The sequence below is a fragment of the Heloderma suspectum genome, chromosome 5 (assembly GCF_057233095.1).
Source record: "Heloderma suspectum isolate Gila_16-S chromosome 5, 16-S_ref, whole genome shotgun sequence".
In the NCBI taxonomy this organism is placed as follows: Eukaryota; Metazoa; Chordata; class Lepidosauria; order Squamata; family Helodermatidae; genus Heloderma; species Heloderma suspectum.
Genome location: NC_139462.1, coordinates 92,432,090 through 92,452,868, shown reverse-complemented (window position 1 = coordinate 92,452,868; position 20,779 = coordinate 92,432,090). Strand labels below are relative to the sequence as shown.

General features: G+C 41.2%; 1 protein-coding gene across 7 annotated transcripts in view; it reads left to right on the top strand.

Annotated features, from left to right (window-relative positions):
* Nucleotides 1–20,779, top strand: part of TUSC3 (tumor suppressor candidate 3) — a 172,979-nt gene that overhangs the window by 79,392 nt on the left and 72,808 nt on the right. For 4 of the 7 annotated variants that reach the window (XR_014792154.1, XM_084856689.1, XM_084856688.1 and 1 more), the window contains exon 6: nucleotides 6,534–6,623. Coding sequence is in view for 5 of the 7 variants with exons in the window: in XM_084856689.1 (XP_084712815.1) it covers nucleotides 6,534–6,623 (90 nt within the window). In the remaining 2 variants the exon portion in view is untranslated. Of the gene's footprint in view, nucleotides 1–812; nucleotides 1,008–6,533; nucleotides 6,624–7,889; nucleotides 8,259–20,779 lie in introns of those variants that run through there. The other 3 variants (XR_014792155.1, XM_084856693.1, XM_084856690.1) reach the window with 3 other exon arrangements.

Sequence of the window (20,779 nt, the reverse complement as noted above, 5' to 3'; positions counted from 1 at the left end):
GCGAAGAGAAAACTCCCTGGAAAAGACCCTGATGCTGGGAAGGACTGAAGGCAAAAGGAGAAGGGGACGGCAGAGGATGAGATGGCTAGATAGCATCACCGATGCAACGAATATGAACTTGAGCATGCTCCGGGAGAGAGCGCAGGACAGGAAGGCCTGGCGTGCTATGGTCCATGGGGTCACGAAGAGTCGGACACGACTGAACGACTGAACAACAACAACATGTTGAGAAAGCTGCATGCTTGAACAGTGGTATAATATGCATATAATCCTTTCAAAAACTAGCTATGTTCTGGAAATATTCAGATGCAGAAATGTTGTACCTCTGATGCAGAAATGTTGTACTTCAGTAACTTCTAAAGGCCATTTAGCAGGATCTCTGTCCACATAAGGAAGAGTGAGAGTGATGAGATCTTCTCTTGGTATATTAAGACTCATCAATAGGCTCTTTATTGGTTTTACAATTAGTGACTTCCCAGTCGACAGCACTTTACTGCTTTTGAGAGGAGGATAACCTCTTAGGAGACAGTCTTCTCTGAAGCCTATTGGTATGCTTTCTGAGACATGAAGCACTGAAAAAATTGTGAAAGTTCTGGGTATTTCCTCACTGTTTTTTCTTGAAGTCTCTTTGCCATTCTTTTTGGCAGTTCCACTTTCAAATGTTTTTCCACATGTCTCTACACAGACATTTGTGGAGGCACTATTCTACTATAGTATGGGAAACAGTGATAATAGCTGTATCAGGCAGGCTTATTCAGGCAGATCAACCCTAGGCTAGGTCTTACCTCAGTTTCTGTTCTGCTGTGTCCCAGACCCAGACTGGATGCAGACTGAAGAGTAGGCCTCCTTGGCTGCTTGTTTTCAGCCACTCTGAAGCTAAACTTGCAGGCAGAAGCAGCGGCTGCTGGCCAAGAAGAACCCAAGCAGGATCAGAAGCAATCAGTGGCAGAGTTGGTTTGGAATTATCTCTCTCAGACCACATATTTGGCCTGGCAACTTGACTCCTCCCAGCAAAGGTGAAAGAGGACCACCTGCTATTTTTGTTGATGGGGTGTGAGAGTAGCTAGTTCCACTTCTAAAACACTACGTCTGTTTGGTGATGCACACTAGCTACCAACTACAATTTGTCTTTCTAAGGTGCGATTAATTTAGGGAACTCGTGGGAAAAGGAGATTACTAGGCCATAGTGGAGCTAGTTTTGTGATGGTTCTCGTTAGTTTATGGAACTCAGGTTAATGGGATTTGTATGTGTCTGTGCAGGGGGTGGGGAGCTGGCAACAATATGACAATGCCTCTCTGTCAATGTTGATTGTCAGTGATGATGCGGCCCCTTCCATGTGTGAGGCCTGGACTAATTGCCCCCTCTTTAAAAACGGCCTGAGTATTGGACTTAGGCTAGGGAGAGCTTGGTTCAAATCCCCTGATAACTCATGACTCTTCCTAAAGGTAGGTTAGGTAGTTACCTAAATATATCTTAGTTTATCTACCCTTTACCTGTTGGAATAAAATGGGGGTATTTTATCTATGGTGCTTGAGTTCCTTGGAGGAAGAGTGGATGAAAATATCACGGATGCAAAAATATCCATAAAATGGTTTTAGCATATGCAGAGATATTAGTGGAAAATGACAAAGTAGATTAGAGTACCTCAGTGAGCACCAATCCAATGGGGTTCAGAAAATTTGTTTGTTGGAGTTTTGAGCCTCTAGATCGCATAGTGTGAAATCTGAGACAGCTTGAAGATGTAATAACATGGATGGGGAGGTGGAGTTGAATACCTTAGAAGATGGAAAAGATATGAAAGAGATAATAAAATGAACTGTGCTTTGCAGTGTTGTGAAAACAGAAGCAGCCATAGATAAATTGAAAGGAAGAGCAGCTTTCTTTGCGAGTCCAAATTTTTCTTAGTTTCCATGCATCCTGCTCCTCTAATCATCCAGACATAGATCTAGAGGACTCCTATAACTTTGCCTCCAGGCTGCATGTGAATTCAAATGGCCCATTAAAGTTGCCCATTAGCTTCCACATTAATTATGTGCTAGCTTGTTGCTTATTAATAGTTAATTCATTATAATGGTGACAAGAGGGCCTAGGCCAGTCTCTGAAATAGTTCAAATGGGCAATAGGTATGTGGTTGTTGAAACGACTTTTAACTTAATTTATGTCAGTCAGTCGTCAGCATAAGCTTGGAAGCTGTCCGGGGCCTCAAAGAGCTCTAAGCACAGGCTGCATGTGGCTCCCTGCTGGATCTGGGATTACCATATGTATATGTATTAGGCTTACTAAAGCTTTGGGTGAATAACACAATCATTAACTTGTTTGGTGGCATAAATATAGGTTTTTTTCTGTTAAACCTTTCATTGTGATTTTAACAAAACAAATCGTGTAAAAGGGAAAAAAAAGACAAGAAATATCAAACATAGAAATATCAATATTCCATTAAGTACAAACATTGACAATGTTGTTAGGTCCTCAGTCCATTGCATTATAGGAGGTGAATATTTATCCTTCCAGTGTTGTAATATTAGTCTTTTGTTCGTTAAAAGGGCTCGGAAAATCTATTTGAGCTGACCATATGTTAAATTCCAAGAAACCAGTAAATCGTTTAGGAGGACACGTACATCATTCAGTATTAAAGAGTGTTCCAATACAAAGTTTATCCGTATTATGATGTGTTCCCAAATGGAGGTGACTATTGGGCATTGCCAAAACATATGGATAAGAGAAGCTTTAGGTGTATTACATCTCCAACAATTACGCGAATTTTACAAACCCTTATTAAAAAGATGCTGTGAAGTCCAGTAAACCTGAAATAAGATTTTTGTGCTGAATAAGGCATAGCCTAAGATCCATAGATACTTCAGATACTGATGCTAAAACAACAATCGATTGATTAGGCAAAATGGGGTGCTTCAGTTCTCTATTCCATTCCTGTTTTAGATGCTGAGTATCATATGTATTTACTGATAACAAGTATTTATATACATGAATTGTGCATCTGTATGACTGATCAGCCACTATAAGTGTTTCCAATAACAATGGATACTCTGAAGCTGTTAAAGCGGCCGGACCAAACCTAGATTCCAGCAAGTGTTGCAATTGCAAGTATTGCCGTTCAGCCATAGCAGGTAAATCATATTTGGCACACAGATCAGAAAATGACAAAAACTCGTTGTCCTGACCCAGTAATTGATCCAGGGTAAAAATAATCTTATCTGTTCATGTCCTCCACAAAAACATTATCTTTCCATTTTTTAAATCTGGATTTTCCCATAAAGTCAGTTGAGTGTGAGATAATGGATCAAACTGTAATTGACATGATATTATACATCACACCTCTCTAACAGTCGGAATTGTGAGGGGGGTTTGTCTTTTCTAATATGCTGAGAACCTAGTGCCACTCATTTGGAAAGGGGGTCCAAACAGAAGGATTCCAGAACTGGCCAGGGCAGAAAATCTAATTGGACTGGAAAAAAACAAAATGTAGTTCAGGTCAACAAGTTGGCCCAATGGTATAAAGCAAGGTCTGGAAAACCAAACCAACCTTTTTTAATTGGAAGTTGCATCTGTTTCAAAGATATTTGTGGTAGAGAGGAATCCCCCCCCAAATTTACGAAGCAAAGCATTAAGTTTGCCAGGTATAAGTAGAGGAATCCCACATATAACATAAACAATCTGAGGTATGTTATTCATCTTTAGTGTGTTAACTTTACCCTACGAACTCAACTTTAATGATGCCCATCTATCTATATCTCATTCAATCTCATTAATCAACTTGTTCAAATTTAGTTTAATCAGTTGGGTTATATCTGGGAATAAGTATTCCCAAGTAGTTAATAGAATCAGAGCACCATCGAAATTGCCTATTAGCCAACACACTAGGAGATGTATTATCTCCAGTCGGCATCAATTCAGACTTTGACCAATTAATTGAATAACCAGACAGTTCACCAAAAGTATTAATCAGTGGCATCAAAGCTGGAATAGATGACTGGAGTTCTGAAATAAAGAATAAAAGGTCATCGACATAAAGAATAATTTTAAATTCTAAACCAGCAAGCACAAAACAAAACAAGATAGGTGAGAAGCCATGTTCACTCCCATTCCATTCTGCTCCCATTTTCTGACATGCTACTTGAGGGATGGGTGTGGAGAGCCCTTACCCCCACATAGATAATTACAAGAAGGTGAATGAAGCTTCCCATAATTATGGTTGTTTCTTCACTGAACCCATAGGTGCGGAGTTCAGTAAGGTATGAGCCGCTGTTCCATTTTTTTATGCTCTTAACATTCCAGCTTCATGTTTGTTTCTGCATTCTCCCATTGAACCACCTCTCCAGCAAGGGTGGAAGGAGTACAGTGGTAAAGCTGTGATATGGAGGGAAACAGAAAAGGCAGTGTTTGGAAACAGGGCCAAGATACCAGTTGACCCCCCCCCCCCCGTTGTAGGCTTATCTGGCAGCAGCAGGTGGGTCTGGGAAGTAGTCTGCTATTTTAAATTTCATGCAGTGCACCAGAGTGCCTGATGCAACACCACTCTGAGGCACAGTGAGAAATTTAAATGGCAAGTGGCTTCCCAGCTGCTGCTGACAAATAAGCCTGTGGCTGAGGGAATGGGCAGGCAGGAGGATCTAAGCTGGTGGCAGGCCCCCCTGAGGTGCTTGGGCCTTGGCAGCTGCCTTGCTGAGTACTGGTTTGGAGAAACTGTGATCTTTGACTTGAGGAAATAGCCCTTTTCCCCAGGAGTGCATTTTTCCAACCTCTACCACCAGCTGCTAGTGACCTAATCTAAAATATATTATTGGCCCATAGGTGGGGGCATGAAAACAGAAGATCCATTCCAGATGGAGGGGCGAGAAAAGAGAGAATCCCAAAAATAAATGCCCGCTTCCCCAAATGGTCACAGAACAAATGTGTCTGTGCCTCCCCCCCCCAAGAAATGTTCCTGGGGGCCCCCAAAAGTTGCCTACCCCTGTTCTAGTCTTACAAGCAATTGTGCTCAGAGGATAGGTTGTGAGTAGCAAAAAGGAGAACCCCATATCATGGGTGGTGCAATGAGGGGTACGCTACTTCATTTGGAGGCCCAGGATCTTTACAATCAGGTTTCTTTCCACTTCTGTGTCACTGCTTGTGTGACAGTGGTGAGAGAGTTCCTCATGGTGGCTGGTGGCCAGCTGCCAATCCTCCCCTAGAACATTGCTTCATTTTTACATTCTACAGGGGAGAATAATGGCGTCCGGTCTCTCGTCGATGCCACTTGCCACTGTTACTCTCCTTCCTATGTGATGCTACATTGCAGTGTTCGGGTGTGGGGGCAGAATTGGCTAGCAGCCAGTTGCAGTGAGGAATTCTATTCTAGACGTGTGAAGAAAGAGTAGATGGCCCCTAAAACAGTTTGTTACCCCCCACACACCTGACACTTGTTTCTCACACTTGTTTCAGGTGTCTGTCTCAATAACAGTGGTTCAACGCCAAAATTGCGGTGTCAAAAATTCTTTTTAATGTCAGCCCTCATTGTGACTGATTACATATGGATTCCACCAGCCGGTAGGCCTTTGCAGTTCATCAGACTTCATCGATTTCTGTTACCACTTCTATTTTTTATCTGGTGGTCCAAAATGTCTTGCTCATTATCTTTCCCCCAATGCCATTGACCATCGCTGTCTTTTCAGATCAGAATACCAAATGTCCCATGTTGGTTAGTATCTTGACTGAGACTTTGCAGTTTTGGTGATCATGGATTTAGATTAGGGCAAAGAAAATTAAGCCAACCTACAACACTTTTCACAGTAGATAGAAGGAAGCCCAATTACAAAATCTATGGAGTATAGACTAGGGCTAGGGCAAAAATGTCCCACGCTTTCAAGATGCCAGTCATCTCATGCAAAAGTGAGTGGGGGGGATTTGCGGAGAGGAGGAAGGGCTCCAGATACTACTAATTTTTGGTGCTGAAATGGAGGGCACTTACAATTAAGATGAAGTAGCACAATTTAATATTCATGAGGTAGTATTTGGTTGTACCTCCCCAGAGTGCCCAAAGAAGAGCAAGGTGAATAATTCAGGCTCAGCTCTAACTATAACTCTTGTTGGTGAACATAGAGCATCAGAGATACTCTGTAAATTGTTACCTTAGACTCAGATTTCTTTTCTGAAGTTAGGACACCATCACTACTAACCTATGAAGGCCCATTCTCTCTCCTTTCTATCTTTTCCTGCCTTGGCTGTAGATAGCTAAAATCCTAACTTAAAGAATTAAAAAGAAGTTTCTAAATTGCCTGGGCATGTGAAGTTACAATTTCTTCTTCTTTTTCTTCTTTTTTTCCTTTTTTCTTCTTTTTTCTTCTCTTTTTCCTTTTCTTCTTTTTCTTTTTCTTTTTCATCTTCTTCTCTCTTCTTTCTGTCTTTTCCTGCCTAGGCTGTAAATAACTAAAATCCTAACTTCAAGAATTAAAAAAAAAGTTTCTAAATTGCCTGGGCATGTGAAGTTACATTTTTTTCTTCTTTCTATAAACAGTGTATTCTCTTTGTTTTTCAGTGTGTTGTTTTTGCCATGACTTCTGGCCAAATGTGGAATCACATTCGTGGGCCCCCGTATGCTCATAAAAATCCTCAGAATGGGCAAGTGGTAAGTGCTTTTATTGTACCAGTGTATAAAAAGAATATCACCATAGACGCCTATACATTCAAGTTGCAGAGGAATAGAGTATAGAAATATATGAAGATTATTTATCTTTAGGGACATTTCTCTCCCCCCCCCCCGAACTCTTTTGCCTAGCACATGTATGTGATAAAACATAAACTTAATGGAACTCTTTTGTAGGACTCTGCAGTGAGCTTGAGCAAACAATTCATCTGTTGCTGAAGTTCAGTATGTAAAATAGCTTTAGTTAAATGTGTCCCATTTGTCTTTCAGCCTTCCTAACAAAATGCATACTCATTGTAGTTGTCCATTCTCCCAGTGATCTTTTAACAAGGTTTTAAAATTCGTTCTATAGTTCCCCCTTTCCTGGTGTATGAGTGATGACAGGGACTATATTCAGCTGTGAGCACCTTCTATAGTGCTCAGTTTTAACATAAAAATATGACAATCAGCTGCACTCTAATCAGCTCATGAAGTTTTTCCAGCTGCATAATCCTATGCATATTTACTCTGGTATGGGAATGTATGTAGATATATTCTTAGTTGATATGACCGTGATAGTTGAAGCAACAATTAAGCATTGCATATTTACTCTGCACATGTGTCTAGTGTGGCTTATTCCATAGTAAGTGTGTTTAGTATTGCAGCCTAGGTGTAACAAGCAAAACTTATATACAACTTGCATAGTTATGGAAAATGCCAAAACATAGTGGTTTATTTGTCATGAAGTCTATGATATTCTTTCCTTTGAGTATGTTCAAGCCTGTTTGACAACATTGGGCTACTTCATATAACTGTGTATGATATTTGGGAAGCAGCTTGAATTAAAGGTACTTTTTTACTACCCTTGTTAGTGGGTATTCATAATTTGTGGTTGAATGTATTTTCCTATATTGCTGAGGGCTAACTTACTTGTTTGTTACATAGTAGTGTAAAGTAGGGATGGGTGAGAATTTTGTTTCAGTTCATTTATTAATAATAAATGTTTATTAATAATTTACTAACATTCACAAATGTCCTTATATTTGGTGAAGAAAGAACTTGAGATTTAAAAAAAATGTAAGTGGGAGAAACCAAAACTGACATCCAGGCTAGGAGCTGTGATTGCTTAGCTCTTAAAAGTCCAGAGTTGAATCCCTGTGTATTAAACCATGTTAGTGCTAAATTAGGGTTGCCACCTCTTTCTCTGACAGGTTCTTCTCTCTCTTTTTTTTTTTTATATCCCACCTTTCTTCCATCATGGAACTCAAGGTGGCTACATATGGCTCCCAGGTGGTTTCCGTCTCCTCCAAGCACTGACCAGACCCAGACCTGCTTAGCTTCAGCGTGGTAGCTGTCTCATGTGCCTTCAGACCATGCCTGGGACCTTAAAGGTTCTTAATCTTTAACAGCTATATGATAGGCAGTTATAGGATGGTTCTCTGTGTGATGGGAATAGCTGTACTGATTGAGTTTGGACAGTACAGATGGGTGAGAATTTTGTTTCAGGTTTTCTTAATAAGAATTTACCAAAATTCACAATTCTCTTCATATTCAGGATGGAAAGAACTTGAGATTTAAAATAATTTGAATGCAGGAGAAAGTGAAACTGACCAATTCATCTATTCCCCTAGTAAAGAAATCCATGCAAAAGTAGTTGATGTATAGGCCTTACCTTTGTCACCTTTGTGCTATCCTGTAGTTGTGGATTTCCCATATTCTGTATTAAGGGTGGGCAGGCGATAATAAAAATGTGACAAAAAAGGGATGGACTTCTGGTTTAAAGTGTACCAAGGTGTGGCTAGAAGAGAGGGTTAGGAGATACTGAAAAATATTGCAAACATATTAACATAACTTTATGGATGATCCTTTGGTTTAACTATTGTAAATTCTTCCCTATATCCAATGAATCAAGTTGTATGAAATGTGCTGCTATTGCATACTCATGTTTTTGTTTTTTACTTCAGAGGGTGATTTGAATCTGAGATGGCCATTGGGTTTTTCAGTGTTGTGTTGGTTTTTATTTTTCTTTTGTATGTGTACATGGGTTTCAGAGTATAAGCTTCTGCTTGAATGGAAAAATGGGGGTGGGGTGGGGGCTGGGAGAAATAAAATAGATAAGAATAGTAAGAGAAACTGTTTGTCACCTAACAGAAGAGCTGAGAATGGGCCAAATTCTTGTATTGTAATATGAAGGAAGAGGGAGAAAAGTATTTTGCTACAATAAAATGTACCGTTTTCACAAGAGCAGTTGAGTTGAGAACCTAGTTAAAATGTGATTTGTCTTCACTTTCCCCCCCCCCACTCTGTATCATGCTGAACTTTCCACAGTTTTCAAGCTTTCTTATTACTGGTTAATGGAGAATAATTTGCTTAGTCTTGCGAGAGGAAATCCATTCTTAGTTTTCTTTGATGCCTCATATTTTAATTAGAGTAAGAAAAAAAGTGATGGACTGAATTTGATGACTGAGCGACTTGGTGACAGAAGAATAGGAGCTGATTGATGACATAAAATGACACACTTGGTCTGGCAGCTTTGTTATGCAGCACTTTGGCTAAGGAAGTAATAAATAAGTGTGTCACTAAAACACTGTGTTTAGGAGCAGCTCGGAATGTTTTCATTACTCCATTTCAGTATTTAATTTATGATGCCTTTTATACAGAGTGACAGAAAGGTGAGAGATGGCAGGGAGCAGACACTGGTACTAACAAGTGTATTAGTGTGTGTGTGTTTAATAAATTGTCAGTTTTTATAGATTCACTTCTGTTTTTCTGCCTAGAGGAGGAATATCAAGAGGAGACAGACTTTGTTTGTTTCTTCTTGCCATTTTCCTGACTTCTTCGTACTGTGTTGTCAGTCCTCGTTTGGTGACATTTTTTTTTTTCTGCTCAGGAGCTGTTTCTTCTTGGAGACCCAAGAAAGGCTGCAAGCAGAGATTACAATTAACATATGCATATAATCACTGGAGAGGCAATGTAGTCTAGCAGATCAATAGAAGTAACAGCCAGGCTGTTTGTCCTAGGGGCGTTCTAGCCCCATTTTCAAAGCATGTAGTGGCAGCCAAGCTGCCTAATTGCTTTGAGCAGCAGTGCCTTAGCACTTAAAAAAAATATTGGAAAATATTTTTTTAAAACTCTCAGACTGTGTATTAACTGTAAGTACACTAAGGGTGCAATTCTGTCCATGTTTAGAGAGAAAAATGTCTACAATTCTCAGCATGCCCCAGCCAACGTGGCTTGCTGGAGGGATCCTAGGAGTTGTAGGACTTTTTAATGTCTAAACATGCATAGGATTTCATCCTAAATACCTCTCAATACCCCGCCACCAAGTCACAACAAAAAGGCTGTGGCGACTGGTGAAGCTTTGCCCCAGCCCTATCTGCAATGGCAATGAAACAAGGGTGAGAATGGTTAACAAGAAGAATGAAACCAGGGAGAAAACTGACAAGCAGCCCCTTCTTTTCTGTGTAGTTCAGTCCTCTTCAGCTTTGCAGGAAGCCTTCAAAGTTCTGAATGAACAGAGCGGGGCTACTTTTCATGTAGTCAATGTAATGTGTAGCCCAGCTGTGCATGAGTGTAGAGTCACCCATTTTGGGGTGGCGCCCACTCCAGTTTCTCAAATAGCAAAATGTGCCCACAGCCCAAGAAGGCTGCCTACTCCTGGTCTAGACATTCCTGTATCCAGTCAGCTGTATAGGTATGAGAAGATTTCCAACTTTTGTCTCAACTTCTTTTTTTGTGACTGCCCAGGTGCTCAATTCCTATTTCTCAGTCATCTCAGATGGATTTGGGCAAGATGTTCAATTGTAGTTGAAGCTTTAATCACTAGTGAAAACAATAGACTTTGGACACCTTAAAGACTAACAGATTTATTATGTAGTAAGCTTTTGTAAATTAGAGTCCACTTGACCAGATGTATGAAGTGCTATCCTAAGTTGGTAGATATATATAGTCAGGGCCAGAAATATTGGAACGAGGATAACTGTTTTGGCAGTTGACCTCTGTACACCACCACATTGAAGCTGAAAGGAAGCACACCCAGATGGGAGCGACTTTCAGCTGTAATTCAAGGGGTTTGACAAAAAGTGGGGCACTAACCATTCAGGAAGGACAGCCAGTGGCATACACACACACCCATCATTGGTGGCTCATAACTAATGGAACAAACCAACGTCATTTCAAACTGAAGGATCGCCTTTACTACCTGGATGAAAATGCTTTGCAGTCAATGACTGCCTGAAGTCTGGAACCCATGGACATGACCAAATGCTGAGTTTCCTCCCTCGAGATGCTTTGCCAGGCCTTTACTGCAGCTGCCTTCAACTGCTGCTTGTTTGTGGGTCTTTCTGCCTTCAGTCTTGTCTTCAGTAAGTGAAAAGCATGCTCTATTGAATCACAGAATCATAGAATAGTAGGGTTCGAAGGGGCCTACAAGGCCATCGAGTCCAACCCCCTGCTCACTGTAGGAATCCAAGTCAGTGCATCCCTGACAAATGGCTGTCCAGCCTCGTCTTGAAGGCCTCCAGTGTGGGAGAGCCCACTACCTCCCCAGGTAATTGTTTCCATTGGGTGGAGATCAGGTGACTGACTTGGCCATTGAAGAACATCCCACTTCTTTGTTTGAAAAATGGAGTGCTTTTTCCTCTTTCTGCTATGGCAACTGAGCTGAATTTGCCAGGACAGTCCAGAAAGTAACTGACGAAAACCAAAACCCTCAACTGTCGTGTGGATGAAAAGTTAAAACCAAAAAAACAAAGATATATACAATTAGATAGTTTAATGTTAGAAAGTGCAAATATTAAAAACATTATATCCAAAACATATATGTCACAATACACGAAATAAAATCAGAATGGTAAAACCTAAAAACTGTTATGTTAAAATGTTATAATGATATAAAAGCACATGGGGTAAATGTGTATCCATATATCTTTGGCAGACATTCATTCTAGACATGCCGTTACTTAATTAATATCGTTGCAAAAATAGGTTTAGACAAGTCTAAACAATGTGGATTGAAAATAAAGATATACCTTTCTCCTCTGTTAGCCTGCAGTAGTTTCAAGTCCATGTGTGTGTTAACACACACAGTCCAGAAAATAGCCACCGTGTCAGGAATTAAGAAACGTGATTTTCTAAAGGAGAAATGTCCAGAATTTACCAGGTGCATTCAAGAAGGGAAATAAACCTTGTATGCCTGATAAATAACTAGAACCCTCTGCTGTCCTATGGATGCATCCTCACCACACACATTCTTTGCTCTGAAAAGGCCAACCAGTTAAGATGGAAGCAATACCTTCTCTGAGTCATGTGTCTTCTGCCTCCCTGCCTAAACCATAAGCCAGTGGTTTCCAAATGATGTTCTGGGGAATCCTGGGGTTCAAACCACAGATTGGGAACTTCCAGTCTTCCAAGCCTCCCCATCCGGCCTGCCACCTCTCGCATCAGGCCATGCCCCATTACCTGTCTCTTTTCCATAGTTGATGCAGGAAGAGGGCTGTCTCTTAACTGCTTCACCAGATTGCCATGGTAACCTTCACAATTGTAATAACGTTTCAAATTCAATATCATTCTTAATTTCGGAGCAATACATACCAAAGTTCCAGTATTAGCAATACTTGAATTGGAAAAACACTAGCATATGAAATTGTTAACTTTGTGAAGGTGTTTTTACTTTTCACCAACATTCGCTGGATCATGGAGAAAGCATGGAGAAGTCCAGAAAAACATCTATTTCTGCTTCATTGACTATGCTAAAGCCTTTGATTGTGTGGATCACAACAAACTCTGGCAAATTCTGAAAGAGATGGGAGTACCAGACCACCTTACCTGTCTCCTGAGAAACCTGTACGAGGGTCAAGAAACAACAGTAAGAACCGGACATGGAACAACCGATTGGTTCAAATTTGGGAAAGGATTATGACAAGGCTGTATATTGTCACCCTGCTTATTTAACTTATATGCAGAGTACATTATGAGAAACGCCGGGTTGGATGAATCACAGGTCGGAATTAAGATTGCTGGGAGAATTATCAACAACCTCAGATACGCAGACGATACCACCATAATGGCAAAAAGCGAAGAGGATCTAAAGAGCCTCTTGTTGATGGTGAAAGTGGAGAGTGCAAAAGCTGGTTTGAAACTCAGCATTAAAAAAACAAAGGTCATGGCATCTGGCCCCATCACTTCCTGGCATATAGAAGGGGAAGAAATGGCAGCAGTGACAGATTTTATTTTCTTGGGCTCCAAGATCACTGCAGACGGTGACTGTAGCCATGAAATTAAAAGACGCTTGCTCCTTGAGAGGAAAGCTATGGCAAACCTAGACAGCATAGTAAGAAGCAGAGACATCACCTTGCCAACAAAGATTTGTATAATCAAAGCTATGGTTTTCCCAGTAGTAACGTATGGCTGTGAGAGCTGGACTATAAGGTAGGCTGAGCGCCGAAGAACTGATGCTTTCGAACTGTGGTGCTGGAGAAGACTCTTACGAGTCTCCTGGACTGCAAGGAGGTCAAATCAGTCCATCCTAAAGGAAATCAACCCTGAGTGCCCATTGGAAGGACAGATACTGAAGCTGAAGCTCAAATCTTTTGGCCACCTAATGCGAAGAGAAAACTCCCTGGAAAAGACCCTGATGCTGGGAAAGATTGAAGGCAAAAGGAGAAGGGGATGGCAGAGGATGAGATGGCCAGATACCATCACCGTTGCAATGAATATGAACTTGAGCACACGCCGGGAGAGAGCGGAGGACAGGAAGGCCTGGCGTGCTATGGTCCATGGGTTCACGAAGAGTCGGATGAGACTTAACGACTGAACAACAATATGTTTAATGTATTTCTGTGGAATATACAGTCAGGGCCAGAAATATTGGAACAAGGATAACTGTTTTGGCAGTTGGCCTCTGTACACCACCACATTGAAGTCGAAAGGAAACACACCCAGATGGGAGCGAAGTCAGGACTTTCAGCTGTAATTCAAGGGGTTTGACAAAAGTGGGGCACTAACCATTCAGGAAGGACAGCCAGTGGCATACTCACACACCCATTGTTGGTGGCTCATAAGTAATGGAACAAATGGCTGACAAGCAGCTGCATGGCCAGATGTGGCCTGTTTCATGGGTACTCCATGACCAATCAAGCAGAGAAAAGGCCTGGAGGTGGTTCTGAGTGTTACATTTGCATTTGGTAGCTGTTCACTGGAACTCCCAACATAAGGTCCGAAGAGGTGTCTATGCAAGTGAAGGAGGCCATCATTAGGCTGAGGAAACATCAGAGATATCACAAAAACAGTGGGAGTGGCCAACACTTTGGAACATCCTGAAAAAGAAGGAATTAACTGGCAATCTCAGCAACAGCAAAAGGCCTGGAAGACCACGGAAGACAACTAAAGTGGATGACCGCAGAATTCTTCTCATAGTGAACAGGAACCCTTTCACAAGATCTAGCCAGGTCAAGAACGCTCTTGCGGAGGTAGGCATGCCATTGTCAACATCTACAGTCAAGAGAAGGCTTTATGAATGTAAATACAGAGGCTTCATAACAAGGTGCCAACCACTGGTAATGCTCAAGAACAGACAGGCCTGATTAGCCTTTGCCAGCAAACACCTAAAGATGCCTGCCCAGTTCTGGAATAAGATTCTTTAGACTGATGAAACCAAGATTAACTTGTACCACAATGATGGGAAGAGAAAAGTATGGAGAAGGAAAGGAACAGCTCATGATCCAAAGCATACCACATCATCTGTCAAATATGGTGGAGGCAGTGTTATGGCATGGGCATGTATGGCTGCCAATGGAACCGGGTCACTGGTGTTTATTGATGACCTGACTGCTGAGAAAAGCAGCAGGATGAATTCTGAAGTGTATAGGGCTATACTTTCTGCTCACATTCAGCCAAATGCTGCCAAACTGATAGGACGCCGCTTCATATTGCAGATGTATAATGACCCAAAACATACAGCAAAAGCTACCCAAGAGTTTCTCCAGGCAAAGAAGTGGGATGTTCTGCAATGGCCAAGTCAGTCACCTGATCTCAACCCAATAGAGCATGCTTTTCACTTACTGAAGACAGGACTGAAGGCAGAAAGACTCACAAACAAGCAGCAGCTGAAGGCAGCTGCAGTAAAGGCCTGGCAAAGCATCTTGAGGGAGGAAACTCAGCATTTGGTCATGTCCATGGGTTCCAGACTTCAGGCAGTCATTGACTGCAAAGGATTTTCATCCAGGTATTAAAGGCGATCCTTCAGTTTGAAATGATGTTGGTTTGTTCCATTACTTATGAGACATCAACAGTGTGTGTGTGTGTGTGTATGCCACTGGCTGTCCTTCCTGAATGGTTAGTGCCCCGCTTTTGTCAAACCCCTTGAATTACAGCTGAAAGTCCTGAGTTCACTTCCATCTGGGTGTGTTTCCTTTCGACTTCAATGTGGTGGTGTGCAGAGGCCAACTGCCAAAACAGTTATCCTTGTTCCAGTATTTCTGGCCCTGACTGTAAGGCTTCTTCGGAGTGAAGGGCACCACTGCATAAAATTATAAACATCTACACACTTCGCCTAGAAACTTTGCCCCAGTCCAGAGAAAATGTGTTAGCTCCACATGGAATCTAGGCTAGATAAAGTGTGAAGAGAATGCCCTGTAGCAATATTTCAGTTCCATTCAATGTCCTGTTAAATAATGAGATCATTCTAGCCATCATCAGCTATCACAAAGGCTTGGACATTCTGCTCTTTTAGTACAATGCTCTGTATGTTGGAGGAAAAAAAATATACCATCCTCCATCAACGGCAGGAAGCAAGACATAATGATGTGTGGTTAAAGATCACATAGTTTAATGAAATGACATCTCTCAAGAACAAAGTCTGAAGATGCCTCTTCTAAGAGAACAAAATTAATGATGTTCTCTTTCCCTTTTACAAAAAATAATAGTAATTTAAATATACATAAAACTTTCTTTTAGTTTTGAAAACTTCAGAATAGACCGTGCACTTTTATTTCTGGCCTTTCCATTTCCCTGTTGACATTATTTGAATTTTAAGTAATCTAATTTATGGTCTCAATTTAAAGTAGGCTTTTTCTAAAGACTTTAGTGCTGCGTATGTAGAAAAATAGGGATGGGGCAGGGGAGAAGTATCTGTGTTAAGTATCCCTCATATTCTAGTATGATCTGTACCTCAAAAAAACATGTGTAACTTTTCAGGAATTGCTCTAGGAAAAGACATGTAGAAATCACATCTTTGTAAACTCTTGCATCAAAAGAAAAAGAAGCTTGACTCCCCCATCTATTATTTATTGAGTTCTTGTTTATGCCCCTGCCAGAGATTTAGTTTATGGTATTGGATTCTGTAAAATACAGTCATGCTGTGGTCATTAATCTGATAAATTAGGAAACTGGTATAAAGTGAAAATGGTTAAATTACTTGCACTGTTATAGTTAATGAGACTTCTCTTGGCAAGGGAGTTTATTATGCACTCGCTACATTATAAATGAGTGCATTATAAATGAGCATTGTTAAATTAGTTTAAACCCTTAGTTTCAGCTTGTTAAAACCATACTAATATTTGGGAGAGTTTTGAATTTTATTTTGCCTAAAATAGCAGAAATGCTAGCAGTTGCATTCCATAACATATTCTAGCTTTTAGGGAAAACATGTAATTTATCAAGCTGAGCCAAAGTTCTCATTTTTATTCTTGGTATGTATCTACTTAAGGTTTCTTGTTTGTTTGTTTTGCTATCTCTAATTTCTTGTTGTTTGGGTCCCTTTGGCTAAGAATGTACAAAGAATGCTGGTTGTGAGCCTTAAGTAAAAAAAAGCACTCACTTTTCTTTTAATTTATGCAGGAGAGTTTAACTTCATGAATTCTATAGCTAGGGGCCATGCAACTAGTTCTATGAGCCAAAGAGGGTCTTGGGCTTGTTTCTTGAACAATATCTCCCCATGCTGCATGCCAAACTACTTTTGAAACTGAGGGCAGTTCCAAAGATTAATAAGGCATTGTGGGGTCCTGTTCGCAGGGGGAAAAGGTGATCTTATTGGGCCAGGGAAATCCTTTGAGCTTGCATAAAGTAGACTTTTGCATAAAGTATTGGGGCCTAAACCTGCGGAAAATAATCCATGATATGACTGAAGCCAGGTTAGAGTCCACTGTCCTTGGCACTGGGTTGAGTTACCTTCAGTATTAGGGGCCACGGTATAATTAGGTCCTATATATTTTTTCTTCATATAAGATAGTACTTTTACAGTGCAAAAGATATGGGTCACTAGAGATGACTATCATTTTTTTTTGGGGGGGGGGATTCCAGTCTTTCTATATTGCTTAAAAGGTGGCAGTTATTCTTTATTTCTTTTAATGAAATATTAACATTCCAGTTTAATTTTGTAAATGAGAAAGTTTATGTACCCTATAAATTTTGCTGTGGATGTCTTCTCTTCTAAATGAGAGAATGTTAATATCTCATTCAGGCATATCCAGTGGGCTTCAACACTCTCAAAGTAATAAAATGCAGTTTCCAGGATGAAAGCTGTCTTCGGTGTTGAACTACTTCAGGTGAATGAAATGGTGGCTTGTACGCTATAATCTGATAGGGAATATTGACTTTACACCCCATCCTTGTCCCTTCTTCCCACAAACATGCAACATGTTCTCTGGGTGTTGAATTGAGTCATAAACTGGCAGCCACATGATGTCCCACATGGCCTAATACGTGATAACATGCTAGCCATAGCTATTGTTCTTTCGTGGTCTTGAAAAGACACTTTCATCACATTGCTAAATTTTCTTTGAAACAGTGAAAGCTAGCAACTGTTTAAAAAACCACAGCAGCCACCACCATCCCAAAACCCTCCTGAAAGATGTCCTTTAGTTTATCAAAAGCAAGTTGTATGGCCATGCTATAATGTTTTGTTTTGTTTTTTTTAATCAAACACATCTGGAGGGTACCAGGCTAGGGAAAGCTGCTCTATAGTGACTGTCAGTTTTCAAAAAAAAAATCTGCCTGTATCCATTTTCAAAAATCCATGCTGTATTAATTAAGCAGCAAATTCTCCTTAAGTCTGTAGTTCTCTCAAAATGACTCTGACCAAATTATGCTACAGATAGTGAAGTGGGAAAATCTTATCCTTTTGTATCTCAGTATTGCACTTATCCTTTTACTTATCCACAATAATAACTGAAATGAACTGCTTTCTGTTAGGCACACTTAGGCTGAGATCCTATATCCACTTAACTTAGAAAAAGCCCCATTGAATTTAATGGAATGTTCTCTTGAGTAGACATGTATAGGATCACACTGTTATAAGTTTACATAATATGAATACATCTGTAGTCAAACATTCATTGTCATAAACAACAATTTATCAGATAATGGGCCTCACTAGTAAATAAATAGGAGAAATGTGGCCTCAGCTGAGCATTTGTCAGAGGAGTACTGCCAGGCACTGTGTGTTCCTCTTTATAGTGTTGTCCTTGCTGTTCAGCCCTGCCACAAACAGGAACCATGTAGAAATTGCTTTCATTCTTATCTGGTTCCCAGGGGAATAAAGGTTGCCTCAGCTGTTCCTACCCTCCACCTGACCCTTTTCTTTATATTGTTGATTTTATATAAGAAGTGTTTTTATTTTACTGTATTGTATTCTTTATTTATAAAATATGTCCCACTTTTCTGCTTCGTTATGAAGCACTCAAGGAAGCTTACACTGAAACATCAATAGAAGAATAAAAATACACAGTCAGTAAAACGTTTAGGTCAGTTTTCCATTGGTTACATGGCTCAATACATTAGGTTAGATCCAGATAGGGCAGGCAGATGCTGACTTCCCTGTTTCTTGGCTTCCTCTCAGCCCAAGAGTCCCCAAAAATGCTCCCCCAGGTGTCAGGGAACTTTGCTGGGTAGGGTGGGCTTTGGTGCAGAAGGCTGAGGGGGAAGGGAAAGTTTGTAGAAAATCAGGCAGGGGCACTATTTGTGATTGGAGTAGAAGGTGCCTCCACCCAATTTTCTGCAAACTGTCCCTTCCCCCTCAGCAGCACCCCTCCCAGCAGGGATCCCAACTCTCAGAGGAGTATTTTTAGGGCCTCTGAGGGCTGGTGGGGAGAGGACAGGGCAGGAAAGTCAGCTTCTTCCTACCCCCTCTGTGGGAGGATATCTGGATCCAACTTGTTGTGTCTGTGCTTCAGGCAAAGAGAATAATTCTAGATCAAGACAGTGGGAAGTATTTGATGTCAGATTCTCATCTTTCATGTCTTTTATTTGTATGGCTCATTGAAGTTGGGAGAGAATTCCCATACTGTTAGGAAAGGACTGTAGTGTTTTTTTTCAAAGTACATTTTGTTTGTTGATGAAAACAAATGACAAAACAACAAATTTTCATCAAATTTGTTGATGAAAAGTACAGCTCATTTGTTGTGAGTATTTTGTTGAAGCTGTGGGGTTACAGTGCCCTACCTCATGATGACAATCATGGTTTTAATTAAAAGGTGAGGGATTCTAAATGATGGGGTATTGTAAAAGCAGATTGTTGGTATGTATATATGTATTTATTTATTACATTTATATCCCATCCTCCTTAAGGAACCCAAGGCAGCATACATAATCCTCTCCATTTTATCCTCAAATCAACAACCCTGTGAGGTAGGTTGGAGTCTGTGGCTGGCCCAATATCACGCAGTGAGCTTCCATGGCCGAGTGGGTACTAGAACCCAGATCTCCCGACCCCCAGTCCAAGACTCTAGCCACTACACTACACTTGTCAGAAGTATTGATAGCTAGCCTTCCTTGTTTAGGGTTACAGCCCCTTAGGGTTCAAGTTTCATGGAGACAGACAGACAGACAGAGAGAAGCAAAGATTAGCAGTGATTCCATGAAAAAACCCTCCAAATGTAGGTGCGTGGTCCACAAGGACCAGATTTTATTGGAGTGACACTTTCTCAACACAAGCAACTGAGAGATAAAATGCAGTTCCAAAGTTGTCTATATTTATGGCCCAAATCTAATGTACTGTTAGTGGAAGAAACTGCTGTGCTACGAGAGCTCCGCTACCTTTTCCCATTGTGCAAGTGGTTACACGAGCACTAGCAGTTCACTTCGTAAACCTAAGATTCGCAAGTGGCTGTGCAACCAGAACTTTAGTTGGATTCTTTCCTTCCGTGTAGTTTAGCACTTGGCTTGTGCTAGTGAAATGACACTGTTGGATACTATGTACCTATATTCCTGCATTAACCCATTACTTAATTAGTGTTACAACTTCTCCCTCATGTCAGGAACAGGTATAGCCCCATGAGCATATATTTCTACTTAGACTGATAAATGAGCCAACCCCTAGGAGAACAGTGTTTGCTACAGGGATCTTGTTCAAGCAGCCCACATTACACAGAGCTATTTATGCAACTTGTAATATAGATCAAGGATCAGCAATGTGGCATCTGACCTGCCAAACCCTGGTCAACCCCTGAGCTTTCCTCCCTACCTGCCATGTCCTTGCTTTTTCTTTGCCTGCTGTTATGACCTTTCCTTTCCTGTCGCCACTCCTCCTATGCTCCCTGTGGCCTTTCCTTCCCCTGCTTCTCACTCGTGCCACCACTCCTCCCACCACCACAGCAACCTTTCCTCCACTGCAGCCTTTCCTCCACTGCGGCCTTTCCTTTCCCCCTGCTGCTGCTGCTGCTGCTTTTCAGAAGCAGGGAGGGTTGAGTTGAGGAGGAAAGGAGGAACTTGTAGGCAGAGAAGGTGGAAGGAAATTGTGAGCCGGATGTGGGAAGGAGGAGAAAGGAAGATGTGATCGGGGGGGGGGGAGGAAATTATGGCGGGGGGAAGGAACTTGCTCCCAGAGGGGAGGAAGATGTAACAGTTCACTGCAAAGGGGAGATGTGAAGACATGAGGTCGAGTCCTGTGAGCAGCACCTGTAAGTAAGTTTACCACCACCACCACCACAAAAATGTGTCTGCCTGGCTGTGTGAGTGTTAATGAGTGGAAGGATGATTGGAGCTCCCCCCACCCACCCCCACCTTCAAGGAAAATCTGCCTGTGTGAGTGGAAGTAAGAAGATAAAGTACTGAGCACATTCTTTGCAATCAGATGGTCCCAAGTTTCAATGACCTCCAACCTGCATAAACACTTGCTTCATCTGTTCCTTGAAAGAGTAGGTGAGTGAGTGAGCTACTGTGTG